The 16,999-nt window shown below is 44.4% G+C and overlaps 3 protein-coding genes across 3 annotated transcripts; 2 read left to right on the top strand and 1 right to left on the bottom strand.

Annotated features, from left to right (window-relative positions):
* Positions 1 to 1,423: 1,423 nt before the first annotated feature.
* LOC6559981 lies at positions 1,424 to 3,424 on the bottom strand. The gene is made up of 3 exons (XM_001987811.2): positions 3,105 to 3,424; positions 2,413 to 2,983; positions 1,424 to 2,347 (listed from the first exon to the last, which is right to left on the bottom strand). The coding sequence occupies exons 1-3, from the start codon at positions 3,303 to 3,305 to the stop codon at positions 2,100 to 2,102; spliced, it is 1,020 nt and encodes a 339-aa protein (XP_001987847.1). The 5' UTR covers positions 3,306 to 3,424; the 3' UTR covers positions 1,424 to 2,099.
* Positions 3,425 to 3,804: 380 nt separating this feature from the next.
* LOC6559982 (E3 ubiquitin-protein ligase Topors) lies at positions 3,805 to 10,119 on the top strand. The gene is made up of 4 exons (XM_032734635.2): positions 3,805 to 4,620; positions 4,691 to 5,151; positions 7,234 to 8,723; positions 8,780 to 10,119. Exons 1-4 carry the CDS (start codon positions 4,198 to 4,200, stop codon positions 9,679 to 9,681), a joined length of 3,276 nt encoding a protein of 1,091 aa, XP_032590526.1. The 5' UTR covers positions 3,805 to 4,197; the 3' UTR covers positions 9,682 to 10,119.
* Positions 10,120 to 10,756: 637 nt separating this feature from the next.
* LOC6559389 (E3 ubiquitin-protein ligase Topors) lies at positions 10,757 to 11,934 on the top strand. The gene is made up of 2 exons (XM_001987813.2): positions 10,757 to 11,058; positions 11,119 to 11,934. Exons 1-2 carry the CDS (start codon positions 10,925 to 10,927, stop codon positions 11,774 to 11,776), a joined length of 792 nt encoding a protein of 263 aa, XP_001987849.1. The 5' UTR covers positions 10,757 to 10,924; the 3' UTR covers positions 11,777 to 11,934.
* The last annotated feature ends 5,065 nt before the right edge of the window (positions 11,935 to 16,999 follow it).

Consider the following 16,999-nt stretch of genomic DNA (forward strand, 5'->3'; position numbering starts at 1 on the left):
GATAAGACTATAAGCCGAATGTATCTATGCCGCATCTATAGATCTGGCAGATAGATCCACTTGGCATATATTGTAATGAACTCATGCAAATATGCACTGATATTTTTTAGAAGCACTCCCGATTTTTGTAAATTAAGCATTCATTTTAACAATTAATATATACTAAGGAATACGACTTTAATATCTTCATTTAAAGTTTTTTTACAAACAAAAATTCGTGCACTAATGAGTAGCAGGCAAATTTAAAGGTATTCGCATTTCTAGAGTTGGAAAACTTAATTAAATAAAATATATAAATGCTGGCACCCATGTACCACAGCCAACTTTACGTAGCGCAACGATTGCTTATTTCACATATTGTAGAATATATTTTGTGGCCAGCGCAGATTTTTTAGTGTTCTTTTTTTCAGCTTTTAAAACGTCCGCCTAAGGGTCAAATTTTACACGCTCTCATGTGTGTGCCCTGATCCATGCAACAGGCCAGTCCCAGTCCCAGTCCCAACACCAATCCCCGTCGCAGTCAATGGCAGAACGAGTGCAACACGAACTATTTAATGGACTTGGCATGCTCAGACGGGTAGCCATGTGAGAAGAAGACATCTGGCTCAGACCCGGACTAGTATAGTATGCCATCAACAATCATCTATCGGAGTTTGTGTGTGTCTGTGGGTGTGTGTGTGCCCGTTAATCAGCTTTGGCTTGCAGGCCTTTCATCAAAAGCGCAGGCGGCACTCACAATGCGCGCAGTGGGCCACAAACTGAAAACAAAACTGAAACAGAACCAAACCGAACCGAACCGAACAAAGATTAAGCATACGACGTGTTGCGCAGTTATCGTTGTAGTCGAACCCAAAAATGGCATCCATACATAATAATGGTCAACTAACGGATCGGCAACCGATGCGTTGACGACAAGACTTTCGAGACCTCTCCAGTCTCTGGCACTGGCACTGGCACCGGCACTGGCACTGGCACTGGCACTGGCACTGGCCGCAATTGTAATTTATGATTCGCAGCGCACGGCGTCCAAATGATCTATTGGCGCAGTCGCCGAGCCAAGTCAAAGTCATTTTCTTTAGAGACGGTGTGCCGGGCTCGTTTTCGTTATTGTCTCGTTTGCGTTATTGTTTTGCAGCAACATCCCAACTATCGGCTGCGTCATCAGCACTTGTTGCATCACATCGCATAACAGTTAAAATAATTTTCGCATCGCATGTGGCAGACCTAGGTAAGGACGCCAGGGGGCAAACACATCTCCACCAATCCCGCCTCTCCCGCAAGGGTGTCTAGTTCGCGGTCAGCCAAAATAAAATGCACATTTTTGTTTTACAACGCCAACGCTGTCGCCATCGATGATTAATGGTTTTTTTTTTGGTGTTTGAGGTATGGTCAGAAAGTCATAAATAAGAATTGAAAGAGACTGTTGCGTATTTATCATTGGTAAACTTTATTCTTTACATTTTACATATAGTTTGTTTAAAATTATGTGTCCGATGCGACATGGAGAGTAAAGGTAGCAATGCGATAAATCGAAATAACTCGCAAGATGATGATGATGATGATGGAGATGCTGATTTGAGTGATCGATCTGAAGATCACCGTCAACATCATCAAGCGAGGATTCGATGTGTCGACAAAATACCCTTAAGCATTACAATACATATATATATATATATATGCCTGCGGTGTGTGTTTTGTTTACGGTACTCGTAATTGAAACTGTTTATAGAGAAATGATTTGCATTAATAAGAACTACGTACATTTTAAACTAAACTGGCTACTTTTTAGTATGTGGGAAACTTTGCGTTCGATTTTTTTTGTTTTGTTTTTTAACATGTAGAATGGCGGCTGGTCATCGATTGATAAACTGCAGCACTCGAAATGTACAAATTCAAACTGTTTGCTTTGTTTGTGTGTTGTTTGTCAATAAAATCTAAAACTATTACTTCTTCTTCGGCTCAACTGCCCGCTCCTTCTCCTTGTCCTGCTCCTGCTCCTTCGTCTCCCGTTGCAGCTGTCTCGTCTGTTGCTGTTGTTGTTGCAGTGGTTGCTGCTGTTGCTGTTGTTGTTGGGTGCGGCTGCTGCTCGGGGGCGCTGACTATAAGGGTGGCGCTTCGTAATGAAAGCCCGGATTATTGAATTTGAAGCGCGCGATCTCAAATTGCAGCGACTCGTAGTTGATGTCCGCCAAACGCTTTAGCTGATGCGCTATCTCCTGCGCATCCAGGCCACTCAATGCGGCGCTCAGCGACGTGCTCTGCGCCTCATGGTGCATCTTTGTGTTGTGCAGCGTCGGCAGCGAACCGCTCGCCTGGATGGTCGTATAAGAGCGCGGCGCATTCTTAACTGCAAATTGGCAAGGCACACAGATGAGCATAATAATTTAGAGAGTTGGTCAGTTGAGAACTCACCCTCATAGATAACTTGATCTCGTCGTAATCGCTTGACAGGTAGCTCGCCGTTGATAAGCTTGGTGCCGCTGGAGCTGCTCTGCGTGCAGACGTACTTCACAGGCTCCACTGGTGGCTCTGGGGGATCCTGTTCCTCCTCCACATACGTAGAATTGTCAACGACAATGGTCCGATAACCGCCGCCACCAGTATTCACTGCCGTTGTGGCGCCCACGCTGGGCCCATCGATGCCGCCAACGGGTTCGTGCATATTCTCATCGGTGAGATCCTCCTGATCGACATGCTCCTCCACCATCTCATCGTCGTCGACCTCATCATTGATGGCCTCATCGACGGCCGCTTGAAGTTCCTTTTGGAACGATGCCGACGTGCGCTGACCCAAATCCTCCATTTCATCCTCCTGATCGTCTTTCTCCGATTTGAGGTTCATCAGTGGCTCCCCGGTCAGCGGCACCTTGCCAAACAAATTGAGGGCGCGCGTCTCCAGCGACGACATCGAAATGTCCTTCTCGTTGTGCGTCAGGCTGCGTCTGTACTTGCAACGTGTCGTGTTCTTCCAATCGTTTAATCGCTGCAACAACAACAAAAATATTTATTCTGCGTGTCATTTGCCGCCAATAATTGAAGACCCCTTCCCCCGGCTCTAACCCTCACAAAACAACATCTAAAGTTGGGACTTGTAGAAAACTCACCTTGCGCCACTCCTCGGCGGTTAGCGTGGGGCCCGAGCCGCATTTGTTGAGCCTGTCTGAGAGCTCCTTCCACTTGCGAGTCAAGTAATTCAGATCGTAATCGCGCGGCACGCGTCCACTGGCAAAAATTGGGTCGCTCTCCATTAACTCAATGTACATTTGGTACTGCTCGGAGGAGGTGCGCTTTTTGCGTCTGTCCATCTCTCTCTGGCTTCCAATTGCACAAGCTGTTGTCCAAAATTTGGTTTTTGTCGGCAAAAATTGCACTCAAAATACGTAAAATTAAAATCGACGCCACTAAATGCAAACAATTTTTACGCGCTATGCGTTTTTTAGTGCATTTCTTTTAAACGGTGGACATGTCTGCTCGTCGCGACCTATCGATAAATTGGCTCATTTTGCGTTATGTTGGTTCAGCTTGGTTTACGTCGTGGCCAGTACGCTGCTCTCATTGTAAAGCAAACAAAAATATTATTTACTTGTGCTCTGGCGTTTTTAACAACTCACTTTTGCTAAAATAAAAAATATGGCTTAGCTTGTTCTTGCGTATTATGTAAAATTATAAGTTATCTGGTGCCGGCTGGTACCGATAACCATCGCAGCAATCACGTTAAAGTTTTGTTCGTTTTGATCGATAGTTGAGAGTGCTGCCCAAGCACACTACGCCAGTGCTACCCATCAACAGACTAAACCATTATAAAGCGAATACAGCAAAATTTATTTTCCGTCAACTTCGAGCGTATAAATAATTACATTATTGTGAAATAGAAGCATACCGTTAGTGACAAATCGCTGGCCATAGAAGTGGCCAGCGAATGCGCTACAGCAGCAAGCGAGAAATGTGCACATTGACATATTAAATGCCATGGAAAAAAAGACGCATGTCCAATTCTTGCTAATATTGCTGCGAGCAAAACCAGATGATAACTGAGAGAGAGCAAGAGAGGGACAGAGAGTGAGTGAGAGTGAGAGCGAGAGCGAGAGCGAACCGAAACCCAAACTTCCTTCCGAGTGTCCAATTCCGAGTCCGATTCCAAATCCGAATCCGAGTTAGTTCCATTTCGAGGAGAACTTTTGACTTCTCCACACAAATATGGCCGATTCGTTGTTGTATGCCGAGGTGCCTCCCTTTCTGGAGGATGTGGCAGCCTCTGTTATTGTTGAGCCCACAGCAGTGGGCGGAGGCGTTGGTGGGGGTGGAGGTGGCCCCTTGCCACCAGCTGCCATACAGTTTGCCGATCTCACAGAGAGCGGCAGCGAAAGCGACGAGGTCAGCACAATACCACAACAGGCACAGCTGGACCAGCATCAGCAACACCAGCAGCAGCAGTCACAGGAGAATGACTCCTCTTCCGTCGGCGGCGGTGGTAACGGCGCTGGACAAAGCACAACGCCCGCTGCACGCTCCTCACCGCCGCCGAACTGTGCCATTTGCTTGTCGCGCTGCAGACGCAAATGCTTCACGGACTCGTGTATGCATCAATTCTGCTTCAAATGCCTCTGCGAATGGAGCAAAGTGAGTGTATCCAGTGTATACAAGTATCCAGTTGAAGTAACACCTGCTAATGTATGATTCCCTCAAACAGATCAAACCGGAATGCCCGCTGTGCAAGCAGCCGTTCAAGACGATCATCCACAATGTGCGCACCCTGCAGGATTATGATCGGTATCCGGTGCCGAGCAGCACGCCGGAGCACTCGGCGCTAAGTTTTCACATTGTGAACATTCGCCGCCAGCGCTTTATGCTGCAGAACCAGGCGATTCTGACCAATGACTTGGATGCAGCTGCCACCGATGAGTCGCAGGATGGTGTCAATGTCAATGCACTGCCGCATCGCATGCACGGCCCGTTCAATCGCTTTGAGCCGTATCGCATGGAGCTCCTTAACCTATATCGCCACGACCAGGACAGCGGTCGCACCGGCACCGGCCCTGGTTCACTCAGCCAGCTCTGGCGTCGCTACGTCTACGATCGCAAGTTGTACGCGCTGCCCGTCAGTGACAGCCTCACCGGACACTATCGAGAGTGGAGCGCCCGCTTCTACAGGTGAGTGGGGGAAGATCCCAGATACATATATCCATATATATTAGAAAATACAAATTACTTAAAGAAATTATTTCAAATTTAATATTATAGAATAAAAATGTGAAACGAACGCTTTTTTTTAGGCACATCAAAAATTACATACCATTATAGACCGGAGTTGAGCTGCTGAGTTCAAATTAAATTCATTTCAATTTCAATTGGTCGCTTCAAGTCAATATTTTTCTTAAGATACCTGTTTCTGGCTGTTAATTAAATATTGCACATTTGCGTAGTTAAATTTTATCGGAGGAGGGTTGACATTTATGCCATTGTCTATCTCGATTCCACAACCCATCTCTTAACCGTTTTGTTCCTATGGCAGCTATGTGATCCGATTCTGATGATTATATGTTTACCAAGTATGAGGAACTTAAGAACATGCATATTTTGTAACATTAGATATGATATCTTAATTAAATTTAATTCTTTACCGATTGTTCATATGGTAGATATATAATATAGTAAGCTGATCCAATCGCCTCCGACTTCATGAGTGAGCGAAATTAAATAAAGGCGATATACCAAGTTTTATCAAGATAGCTTTAAAAATATCGGCTTAGTTTGCACAGTCGGACGGACAGACAAACATGGCTATATTGACTCGGCTAATGATAATGATCAGGAATATATATATGGATATTGGAATGTCTTCTTCAAGGCGTTACATACAATACAAACAAGGGTAAAAAAAAATTAAGCTTTCAAATATACATTTTTGATTTACACTTGTATTTATATACTTTGATACCGAAGGTATCATAGTATGTTGGATTTGTGTAATGTCCGTCATGCTGCCTGTCCGTCTGTATGAACAAATACTGATCTGTGCCCGCGTAACACAAAGTGTAAAAATTAGAATGATACGTCCGCTAGGGGCTAGCAAATCGATAAAATCGATATTCACAAATCGATAAAGCCACATATTTCCCACAATTTTAACGCTACAGTCAAAAAATGTTGGTAGATTGTTGGCGATGTCCTTCAAAGATCGGTATATGCCCACCTCCGCCGCCCCCACGCCCCTCGCAAATAAATATTTTAAATGGGTATATCTTTCGCAGTTTTTGAGTTAGAGCCGTCAAACTAGGCAGGTATGTTACTGGTAGCCGCCTTTAAGAAGCGGTATCTAATTTTTATGGCCACGCCCACATCTGCGCCCATAATTACCAATGCTGATATTTCGGAAAGTGTAAATCGATAAACCCGCATATCCGACAATTTTAAACATAGAGTGACCAACTTGAAAGGTAACTTGCTGGTAACCTCCAAGGATCGGCATATTTTCAGAACCCGTCCACACCCGTTGCCCCCAGGAACTTCGGCCATAGAAACTGAAATGCGCATTTCTTCGACAATTTGTAAGCTAGAGCCCCTAAAAAAGGTATGTTACTGGTTAGCTGCCCCAAAAGATCGATAAAAAATCTGGGAAAAATAATTGGACTACGCCCGCCAACGTCCCAATAACGATAAAAGCATATTTCTACCATAATTTAAGAGCTACAATTACCGAACTTGTAAGGTAGATAGAGCTCCAAACTTTTTGGCCACGTCCACACCCACCTCCAAAATTCGCAGAAGCCTATAGCTCCCGCAGTTTAATAGCTACAGATACCAAACTGGAAGAGTGATTACTCGGAACTTTCTCTAATAATTTTTTTTGGCCACGACAACTCCCGCCCCCCAAATTTCCATATCTCTCTTAACTTGAGAGCTACGGTTACCAAGCTACAATGGAACGTTACTAGCTTATGTTTATCACAATTTGAAAGGCAAACTTGGACAGTACTTCTTTATTACTTGTTCTCCGCTGGAATAACTTATGATATTAAAGTATTTCGCAGTCAGTTACGCCCGACTGCAACGTTCTCTCTTGTTTTTTCTAAAATTCACAAAAAAAAAGGAATTCATATTTGAGGAGTTTTGATGCTTATATGTTTTTACCGAAGACTAATGATATCCAATTTAATTTAAATGCTAGAATAGATTCCAAGCGTAATGCGAATTTAAACGTAGTAACTGAATTATTTTGAATTCCTTTTGCAGAGATAATCCCGCCCAAATGCATCGCCTGATACCGTGGATAAATCGGGATATTGTGTGCCTGTTGCGCAACTCGACACAGAATGTGAGCGAGGTGATGCAGCTGATGCACGATATTCTGCCGATGATCAATATACCGACGCAGACATTCCGGCGGCGACTGGCACCGTTTCTGGGCGAGCGCACCAATCACTTCATCCACGAGCTGTTCAACTTTGCCCGTTCGCCCTATGATATGATTGGCTACGATCGCGTCGTGCAGTACTCGGCCCGTCTCGCCGAGGAGGTGGAAGTGGATCTACTCGATCTGGTGTCAAATAGTGATAGCAGCGCACCACAGCCAGCGGATGCCCCTGCAAATGCCAATGGCAACGCCAACGCCAATAGTAATGGCAATGGCAGCAGTAGCAGCAGCGGTGGCAACAGTGGCAATGTTGCAGATTTGACTGGCAGCGGGGAGTCATCGAGCGATTGGGGCCGCTTGCCACGCCCGTCGACGAGCGTGATTGTGACCAATCCGAGCTCAACACATTCCTTCAGCGTCACCATGGCCACCGATGGCAGCGAGCTGCCAGGCATTTCCATACGCCGCACGACAACCTCAAATGTGGGCTCGCAAACGGTGGCCATCAATCTGAGCATGCGTCGCTCCGCCAACGAGGTGATCGAGATCGATGACGGCGATGCTGCCGCCAATGCTGAAGTGGCCGCCATCAATGATAGCAGCAATCAGACGGGACGCCGCCAGGCTGGTGCGAGTCTGCCGATTAGCGCTCACATTGAGCTGCAGAGCAGCGAATGCAGCAATAGCAGCGACGAGGACGAGTGCGTCTTTGTACTGGAGCGAAAGCCGCCACATTTGCGCACACCCGAACTGGTCAGCCTGGACTCCAACAGTGACTCGGATGTCGTCTTTGTCGATGAGCAGAAACCAAACAGCACTCCGCCGAAAGCGGCTGTCGCTGATGCGACCAACATCGAGCAAGCGGCAACAAAGGATGCAGCATCAGTCGGTTTACTGGCTAGTGATATGTTTATGGGACCCAGTACCAGCACCGGCGTCTGCTCTTCCTCGGGCAAGCACTGGAAGACGGTGCTAGAGGAAACGCGCCGCCAGGATGCAATCCAGTCGCGCACCCGTCATTCCAAACGCAACGTGACACGCGTCCAACATCGCTGCCTGCCGGCGGAGACGAGCAGCAGTAGCAGCAGCAGCGCCACCAACTGGATAACTAGCAGCGACGACAGCAGCAGCAGCGATGACTTCAACGTGGCGACCATGCGACGAAAGCGACGTGCGGCACGCAAACCCAAGACGCGCAAGCGACCCGCCAACGTCAAGGCGGCCGTGCAGCTCAAAAGCAAGCGGCGAAAAAAGCAGACATCGGAGCCTGAGGAGAGTAGCAGTGGCAGCAATGGCAGTAAGAGCAGCAGTAGCGCAGACGAGAGCAGCGGGGGCGACAGCAGCGATGCTAAGCAGACAACTGGTCTGTGTGGGTACCAGTTTAACTTAAGTAAAAAAGATTACTTAATATTATTTCTTTACCAGGCTCCAACAACAACAAAAACAACAAGACCAGTGACAATAACAACAAGATTGAGCAGAGCAGCAATAATAGCAGCAGCAGCGATAATGACAGCACTGAAAATGTAATGCTGAGCAAATTGCGTGTCAAGCTCAAATCGGAGCCCAGCAGTAACGAGGATAGGAAGCCGCTCAAGCGTGAATTGCCAACGGAGGAGCCGTTGGCGGAGGCGGAGGAGCATCCCGAAGTCAGCGCTGCTAAGCGGCGGCTCAGCTGCAGCAGCAACAACAGCAACAGTAATCTGTCCAGTCAGAGCAGTAGTGGATTCAGCACCCTGGCCAGCCACTGCACAACCATGTCCAGTTGCTCGCCACTGAGCGAAGCATTGACGAATACCGATGCCAATGTGCCTCCGTCGTCCATGGTGCATGAAATAGCCAACTCGCTGATTGAGCTGTCCACGGTCAGTGTGGCTGGTGCAACCAGCGATCAGTTATACAATTATGGCGTTGATGATGTGCTCAGCTATTTGCGTAATGCGTTGCCCAGCGCCAGCGCCAGCACCAGCACGCAGCATGCCCAGGATGAGGATGAGCAGCTGGGTATTTATTTGGATGAATCGGATAATGCTAATAACATTTTTGATGTTGTCACGGATGCAGTTAGTGACGCCCAAGGTGGAGAGTCTGTTGCAGCCAATGAAGATATCCAGCCGGCAGAGCTGGAAATGGAGCAGAATGAGACCATTGAGCACCAAAGTGAAAACGTCGACGTCGACGGCGACGATGAAGACGACGATGACGAAGACAAGGATGAGGCAGAGGAAGAGGAGGAGCACAATAATGCCACCGACGATGCTGAAGATTCGGTGGCTCCTGAGACCGAAAACAGTGACTCGGATCAGGATGCAACGGATGCCTATTAAGACGCCTTGCCGCTTTATTTTAAAATTTTTTTTATTCGTTGTTTTTACTAATCGAACGACATAATTTTATCTTCAATATAGAGTGACCAGATCTTGTTGACTATATTAAGAGAAATCCATTCAAATTTAGCTTTGCATGTTATACACTAAAATCACGTACCGCAGATCAAAAAATTGATTGTATTGCAGGCCTAAGGTTAACCTGCACCTCTTAAGTTGTACATACATACACATACACCTACATATAACTAATATCTAATTATTTAAGACGAATCACCCAAAAACTCATCCCAAAATTTGCATTATTTCCCACCCAAAAATCACACTCATTAAACCCATGGCGAAACACCAAGTAATAAGCCCGCATGCGCGCTGTTCCCCCAAGTATGAATTGAATTGTAAATGTTTGTAATTGCTTAAGTTATCATATAATATAAATACATATATATATATATATATATATATATATTCATATAATATTCATATACAATACATACAAATATATATAAATGTATAACGTAATCGATGCAAGGCTAGTTTATGAACTATAACTGCATATGACACCGTTTCAGCAAAACTCACATCCGAATGCTAATTGCTGAGCATATCCAAAGGTCGCATTAGCGATGTAGTCGGTTATTGAATAGTACTGCAAGAATGCAATAAATGTAGCAATTTAAGCAACTTAAACACACTTTTCATTCAATTATACATACGTTTAGTTGGTACGATTATTGGTCGAGTTCCTAGTTTGTTTTATTTGTCTTATTGCTGTGTATGCACCAGTTTTGCCGAAAATATGAACGTAAGTAGAAATCGGTTTCCTACTGCCTCTGGCAAACATTCTAATCGAATTGTATTTCTGAAGAAATCATTCCAGATCAAGAAAACTCTTCATTTTTTTAGTGATGACGGCTTAAATCTTCGTTTAATATTTTGCAATTATTTTGATGTGAATAGCCTACTCTGCAATTGTTATCGATATGTTGTCGTCTGTCAAATATCAATTATTAAGTCATTCAAGTTATTCGTCTAGGACGTTTCAGCTGAGCAACTATAAGTCAAAACCTAAGCAGACGATCTTTATTCGGAGTAATTTATCAATTATACATATATATATATATAGACCGACTTCAGGCATATGCTAATCTTTATGCAACGCTCGTTTGAATATCGAGACACTTAGAAAAAGGGGAAATTGTCATATTTTTAATAAGAGATTGGAAGTTGAAAAAGTTGAAATATGGACGCCCTTATGCCAAAACCGGAATCACGTTATTTGATCCATTGGCGTGCTTATGTTTATGTCAACAAATTGTACTCGCTGCCAAAAGGCGAGGTACGTGGTTTTCGCAATTTAAAACCGGTGGATTTCAGGTGAGATATGTGTGTATACTTGGAAAATCTAAAGATGTATTTATTAATCGCATTCGATAGCCGCGATTTGAATGAAATGATTCGTGTGCAGGAGTTCGCAAACCGGGATCTTTCCGTGCTGCTATTCCACAAGCGAACGGATTTGGCGAATGTCCGTGATGTAATCCTGCCAAATCTGCTCTTCGGAATAAACATGAAGAGCTTGGAGTTTCGTATCGCATTGTCACCGTATATAGGATCAAGGACCAATCACTTTGTGCAGGAACTCATTAACTATGCACGCTCGCCGTATGGGGATCCAGTCAGTTATGAGTTCAACGTGAAGTATCGCAGCGAGTTGGCTGTCGATGGCGCTGTGCTTCACAACTTTGTGGAGTTCTCGAAGCGTGTGGATGAGAATGAGTATGTGAGCGAACCGCTGTATAGCCAGTTGTACGTTCAGGATGCCAGCGGCGAGACCAACGATCTGACCGTTCTGGATAACGGAATGGATGCGACACTGCTCCAGTTGCACCACTTGAGCCAAAGTTTCCAAGTATGCAAGGCGCAGACGGCTCAAAAGGAGCCAGCCAGATTGGCTTATAGAAAACCATCACTTCAACTCGCCGGCGATCCAAGGCGTTCGGAAGTCAATGGGCCGCGGCTCACGAGATTGAAAATTGCCAGGAAGTATGATCGACTGAGGCGGAAGCGTTGGAACTTGAAAGACCAAGCCTAAGAGACACACTCGCACACACTCACACACAGTTACACTCACTCACACCCACAGTTACACGTGCAATTTGGGCACGTGCCGCGTCTTTTGTCTGCCTCTTGTGTATTATGATTATGCACATCTATAATAAATAATAAAAAAAGGAGCTTAACAAATTTTAAGTTGAGTAAGAAAAAATAAAAAAGACAGGAGGGGCCAGGTTTTACTTTCGTTTTAAAAGGTTTGGCCGCCATCAAATATTGATGGCCGTGAACAGTTAACGGATATCTGAAAAAGGGATAGCTCATCAATAAGGACATGCCATCGAAATTGCGTGCCAAATATGCCTTTGACGCATATTTTCTGCAGTCCCTTGTCTTAATGCTAACCATCCTCCCCAATTCCCTACCACCGCTGCAGAGGTAGCCAAGCGCAGTGCCTCCCCCCTCGAGAAGTCCCTCGCCTGGCGGCGCATGAAAAATTGAATTACACGCACTTTTGCGCATAAGCAAGAGCCGAAGTGAAATTGAAACAACAGCAGCAGCGGCAACAAAATGTCGAGTGAAAAATGCGGCCGCATTGGTTTTAAAATGTGTGCGGCGCGGTGTGGTGCGGTGTGGTGCGGTGTGGTGTGGTGCGATGCGATGCGGGGGGTTGGGGAAAGTGAATGAAAGAAAGGTCGCTTGTGGTAGCAAATTTATGGGCAGCAAATTGAGTTAAGTTTCTGTGCGAGACAAAAAAAAGGGGATAATATAATTGTCCTCGGGTACACAATGTAATTCAATGCATATTTGATTTTATGATTTTTTTTAGGTATAAGGTGCGGTTTCATTGCATATCAAAGAACAAAGCTGCAGAGCGTCTGCTATTAACTCAATCTGGTGGTACGTACCTAAGTGTAGGTGAAACTTAACTAACCATTTCATATGAATGTTATCTTTTCCTAGCTATCACGAAATCAAAGTCATTTGACACTCAATGCATGCAACTTGCATAAATCCGGAATCGGCTCTGAAACTTAGCCGTGGGGTAAATGTCATTAGGGCCACGAATGCATTTGCTGCTTGGCTGGCAAACTAATTTGCGTAATCTTGACGAAAAACTTTCTATTTGATCTGCTGACTCGACCAGTCATACAATTGACAGACACGTAAAGCACCAAGTTTTGTTAGCCTGCGAAATAAAAGCGAAACGCTTCAAACTTTCTTTCTTTTTTTGAATACCCTGCACCACACCAGCAACAAAAGCTTGGTAGTTAGGATTCATTGAAAGTTGTGCGAAAGTAGGAAAAAGTGCTAGAAGCAAGTTTAGTTGACGGTTGCGTCGGAGAATTTTTAGATCTATGGACCAAATCTCTTCCGTCAAAGAAGGCTCTCTTCGTCCTGTTTCCAGCTTTTATTGAACTAGGATCAGAGCTCTTGAAAGGACGTATTTAAAGGGTATTTTAAATTTGCACCACTACTGAAGAAGTTTTTGGTGCATTTTCAGTTGCAGCTGCAGGCAAGCGAAATAGGCAAGGGCAGGATTGGGAGGATTGAGGTGCTTTAGGAGATGCTGTCAGTGGTTGTCGGTTTGGCAATTTGATTGCGAAGCCAAGAAAAGTTGGCGAGATTTAAGTTTGAGTTGCAAATTACAGCGACAGAATTAAACGAGGCAGACATTAAGCACCGTTTCACTTCATGGCCTTTAGTCCGCCTGCATAAATCAGCTGGGCGGACAATTGCTGCCAACAGATGCAATAATCAGTGCCTTTATGGTCATTTTATGAAAATGAAGCTGACAACACTGTACACAGTGATATATAGTTCTAGGCTGGAAATTATATATTTTGTGCGAACTATGAGCATATCTAAGAGGCATAGAATTTTATACGTGATATTCACGAGGCTTGGGCTGGGGTGGGTTTGAAGCAGTGTCAGAGTTATGGCGCATAAATGTTTAATGCGGCAGCATTTCGGGGCTTATCTTAAATTGTGCGCGAACGGCAAAAAAAAAAAAAAAAAAAAAAAAAAATTAAAATAATTGCCACATTTGCCACAGCGGGCAATTAATCAAAAGCCACAATGATATGCGGAAAGGCGGTTCGGCAATTATGTAGCATGTATGTGTGTGTAAGAGTATAAATGTGTGAGTGATGGTGGGGGTGAGGGTGGGGGGGTGGTGGTGCTGTGTAACCACATTCTGGTAGTCGTTTAACACTAATGAAGGCTGATGTGGTGCCTATGGCAACGTTTTCGTTTACCTGATTTAATTTATGTCCTGACATTTTTTCACCTGAATTCTAAACGCGACTCTGCGCGACAGCAGCAGCAGCTGGAGCAGTAGAAGCTGGAGTAACAGCAGTCGATATCCTGCTGTGTCTCCCCCGCTTTCCCCTGTTGGCCGTGTGTCACTTTCATTTCTGTTTGGATATCCGTTTGCGACACTTTTGCAGTTGGGTTTGAGTCTTGTTGCCATTTGCCAACTGTGACGTTGCCGCACAGCGTGGCACGTTCTCAGTTCGGTTTCCATTACATTGCAGCGGAAGCCGGATGTTAAAATTGTTGCGGTTCTCTCACATCACCCACTCCCTCTCACTCCCCCACTCGCATTGCAAACATAAGCTGCTTACAACAAGATAGAGACAACCAACGCCTGGCAACATCAAGGAAATTGCCATGGATATATTGTGGCAGCCACGTCCTCAATTGCACAGCGGGCGAAACCCAATCGCGAGATCCTTTAAATGCTCAATAAAAACTTAACAGAGAAGTACCAATGACTCAATTTACGCACTGCCCAAAGGCGCCCAAATATGACTTCAAAAATCCATTTCCCATCCACAAGCCCAAAGCCATAGCTGATGGAAAACTTTGAAATGTCAAATGCTACATGAAAAAAAAATCAAACAGTACAGTTGTTTTGCGGGATTGCTAAATTCGCACAAGTATTTTCCCCATAGTCATAAAATGCGTGCAGGCATTGCAGCTGAAACAAGAAGGACATCGGACATGTTGCACGCAGTAGCAGCAGCAGTCAGCACTTAAAAGTTGCGCTCGTCACAAGTACCGATTGCAACGATAATGTTCCTTCAGGCAGGGGCGTAGTGGCAGGGTTTAATCCGGTCAATCTCATTGTTCAATGTTATCGCAAATCGAATTTGATAAACAGGAAAATAAATAAACCCTAAGCAGCGAAAATTTATAGAGCACCGTATCATAACATGCACTATAAAAGTGAAAAGTTAACAGCTTAATGGTACAATTTTTATTGCTCCATTTTAATAGTTGTACTAACCCATAAAAGTTAGATAATCGAAAATTGATTTTAAATCTAAGTTTTAGTGTCAACGAATGGATGGATGGATACATTGAGGACTAAATTCCAATTGGAAGATAATGTATACATTTTATTGACAACATTATTTTGCTGAAGTTCAACTGAGGGCAAGTATAAATCGTGCTTTGTAATTAACAATGGCTCCATTATAAAAACATTTAAGTATATCAGCAGCATATTGATTTTTTCTAAAAAATGAAATACGTATGAAATGCAGAAATTAGATTTGAAAACGAAATTGAAATCTTATTCATTATATTGAACTGTCATTAAAATTTGAGATTCAATCATACACTTTGTAAACCATCTATATTCAAAATCAATTTCCATTTGAAAGTGCCGCTCGCTTTCTTTTCACAGGAGACGGATTTTGGCTTTCAGCTGCCGGCAGCAGCGACTTTTCGGATGTTATAAATGTGTGTCATAAATCTACATATGCAATACATATACATACATATATATTTTGCGATTGCTGTTAAAAATTGTGCTATATATTTATCAGCAGGCAGTGGAGTCAGCCGCCAGCAACGTCATGACTCTGCAGTCGGACTCTTATCAGCAGTGGCATCATCATCATCATCTTCATCATCATCATCGCCATCATAATCTGTTTGATGAGCAGCGGCGGGGTGGGGAGAGCTGTTACCTCATCGAAGTCCTGCCGCATACTTGTATACATGTTACGCATCTGGCTGACATTTTATAGGTTTGCTGTTCTGCCTGTTCTTCCGAACGGAACTTTTTGGCAACAAATACGCTGCGATGCCTTGTGGCAAAACAAGTTTTGGTCTCTGCCACTGCTGCATGTGTTTGCGTGTCTGTGTGTGTGTGGGCGTGTGTGTCACTTGGGGGCGACAAAAAATTTGGTAATTTGTGCCTAAAGGTTAAATGTTAATGTCCACCCATTACAGCGCATTTGACATTTGTTTTATAACCAGGTCTCTGCCTGAGAATGGGTTATGAGCAGGTGCAAGGACAACGCCTAATGGTGCGTATTTTTGGGAGCTTGCTAATTTTCAGGCACCCAAAGGGTGTCCGCAATTTATTTTGTAGTTTGCCTAGGCATACACCGCAAAAGTTGCTACATAATTTAAAGAAGCAACAGAAAAAGTTGCAGCCGCTGTTGACACACAGTGGCCAACCGGAAATTTCCTTGCCCCGAGCTGCGGCCACAAATTAAATGCCTCAAAAGCAAACACAAGTACATATAGCCACACAGAGAAAAACTGAAAATATATTTACGCTTGTTGTTGGCCATTAAGCAGCGAAAGGCAACGACAAGGCGCATATTGTGGAATGGCGAATGGGTTTCGTCTTAATGGCGCTTGCAAATGCTGCTAATGTTAATTTAAGAAAATACATTTTGCAAATGCCAATGCATATGTTTGTGTTTTATGTCTGTGTGTGTGCGTTGTGGCTATGGCAACATTTGTGCAATATTATTTGCGGTCAATGTGCCTCAAAAAACGACGCCTGCGGCTGATCCTTTTATTTTTGCGGCTGCTGCCTGAAGCCAATTTATTGTTTGAGCTGCCTCAACTAATTAAAGAAATATTCGCTTAAAAATATCTTACAAACGATGTGCACACGCAGACACAGTTTGGGACAGGCTGCTGCTGTCGCCTATGGAGTGCTCATGTGGCTTGTGACGTGTGCAAAGCAATCAATTATGGCAGTCAAGGAGCAAGTCGACACCGACCCCAACCCCAACCCCAACCCCAACCCCAACCCCAATCCTATATCCATCCTCAACATTTAACACGGCCATCGGGTTGAGCTAAGTTTGGTTGCCAAAAAGCGTGCGAGTGCCTATTGAAAACAACAACAAAGACAAAAAGCAGGCACAGCAACAAGCACAATTAATTATGTACTGGGAGGGTCCTTTGTAGCCGCGCTTCAAGCTGCTCCTTCATACCATCTAACCACTAC

Source organism: Drosophila grimshawi, unplaced genomic scaffold, assembly GCF_018153295.1.
Source record: "Drosophila grimshawi isolate 15287-2541.00 unplaced genomic scaffold, ASM1815329v1 contig_184, whole genome shotgun sequence".
Classification (NCBI taxonomy): domain Eukaryota; kingdom Metazoa; phylum Arthropoda; class Insecta; order Diptera; family Drosophilidae; genus Drosophila; species Drosophila grimshawi.

What these genes read in the sequence shown, in the direction of transcription:
- LOC6559981 (XM_001987811.2), bottom strand. Translation starts at nt 3,305, where the DNA reads ATGGACAGACGCAAAAAGCGCACCTCCTCCGAGCAGTACCAAATGTAC. An exon ending in CCGCCGAGGAGTGGCGCAAG is followed by an intron (nt 2,984 to 3,104) that starts GTGAGTTTTCTA and finishes TTGTTGTTGCAG; the next exon opens with CGATTAAACGATTGGAAGAA. An exon ending in AGATCAAGTTATCTATGAGG is followed by an intron (nt 2,348 to 2,412) that starts GTGAGTTCTCAA and finishes GCCAATTTGCAG; the next exon opens with TTAAGAATGCGCCGCGCTCT.
- LOC6559982 (XM_032734635.2), top strand. Translation starts at nt 4,198, where the DNA reads ATGGCCGATTCGTTGTTGTATGCCGAGGTGCCTCCCTTTCTGGAGGAT. An exon ending in TGGAGCGCCCGCTTCTACAG is followed by an intron (nt 5,152 to 7,233) that starts GTGAGTGGGGGA and finishes TTCCTTTTGCAG; the next exon opens with AGATAATCCCGCCCAAATGC. An exon ending in TAAGCAGACAACTGGTCTGT is followed by an intron (nt 8,724 to 8,779) that starts GTGGGTACCAGT and finishes TTTCTTTACCAG; the next exon opens with GCTCCAACAACAACAAAAAC.
- LOC6559389 (XM_001987813.2), top strand. Translation starts at nt 10,925, where the DNA reads ATGGACGCCCTTATGCCAAAACCGGAATCACGTTATTTGATCCATTGG. An exon ending in TTAAAACCGGTGGATTTCAG is followed by an intron (nt 11,059 to 11,118) that starts GTGAGATATGTG and finishes CGCATTCGATAG; the next exon opens with CCGCGATTTGAATGAAATGA.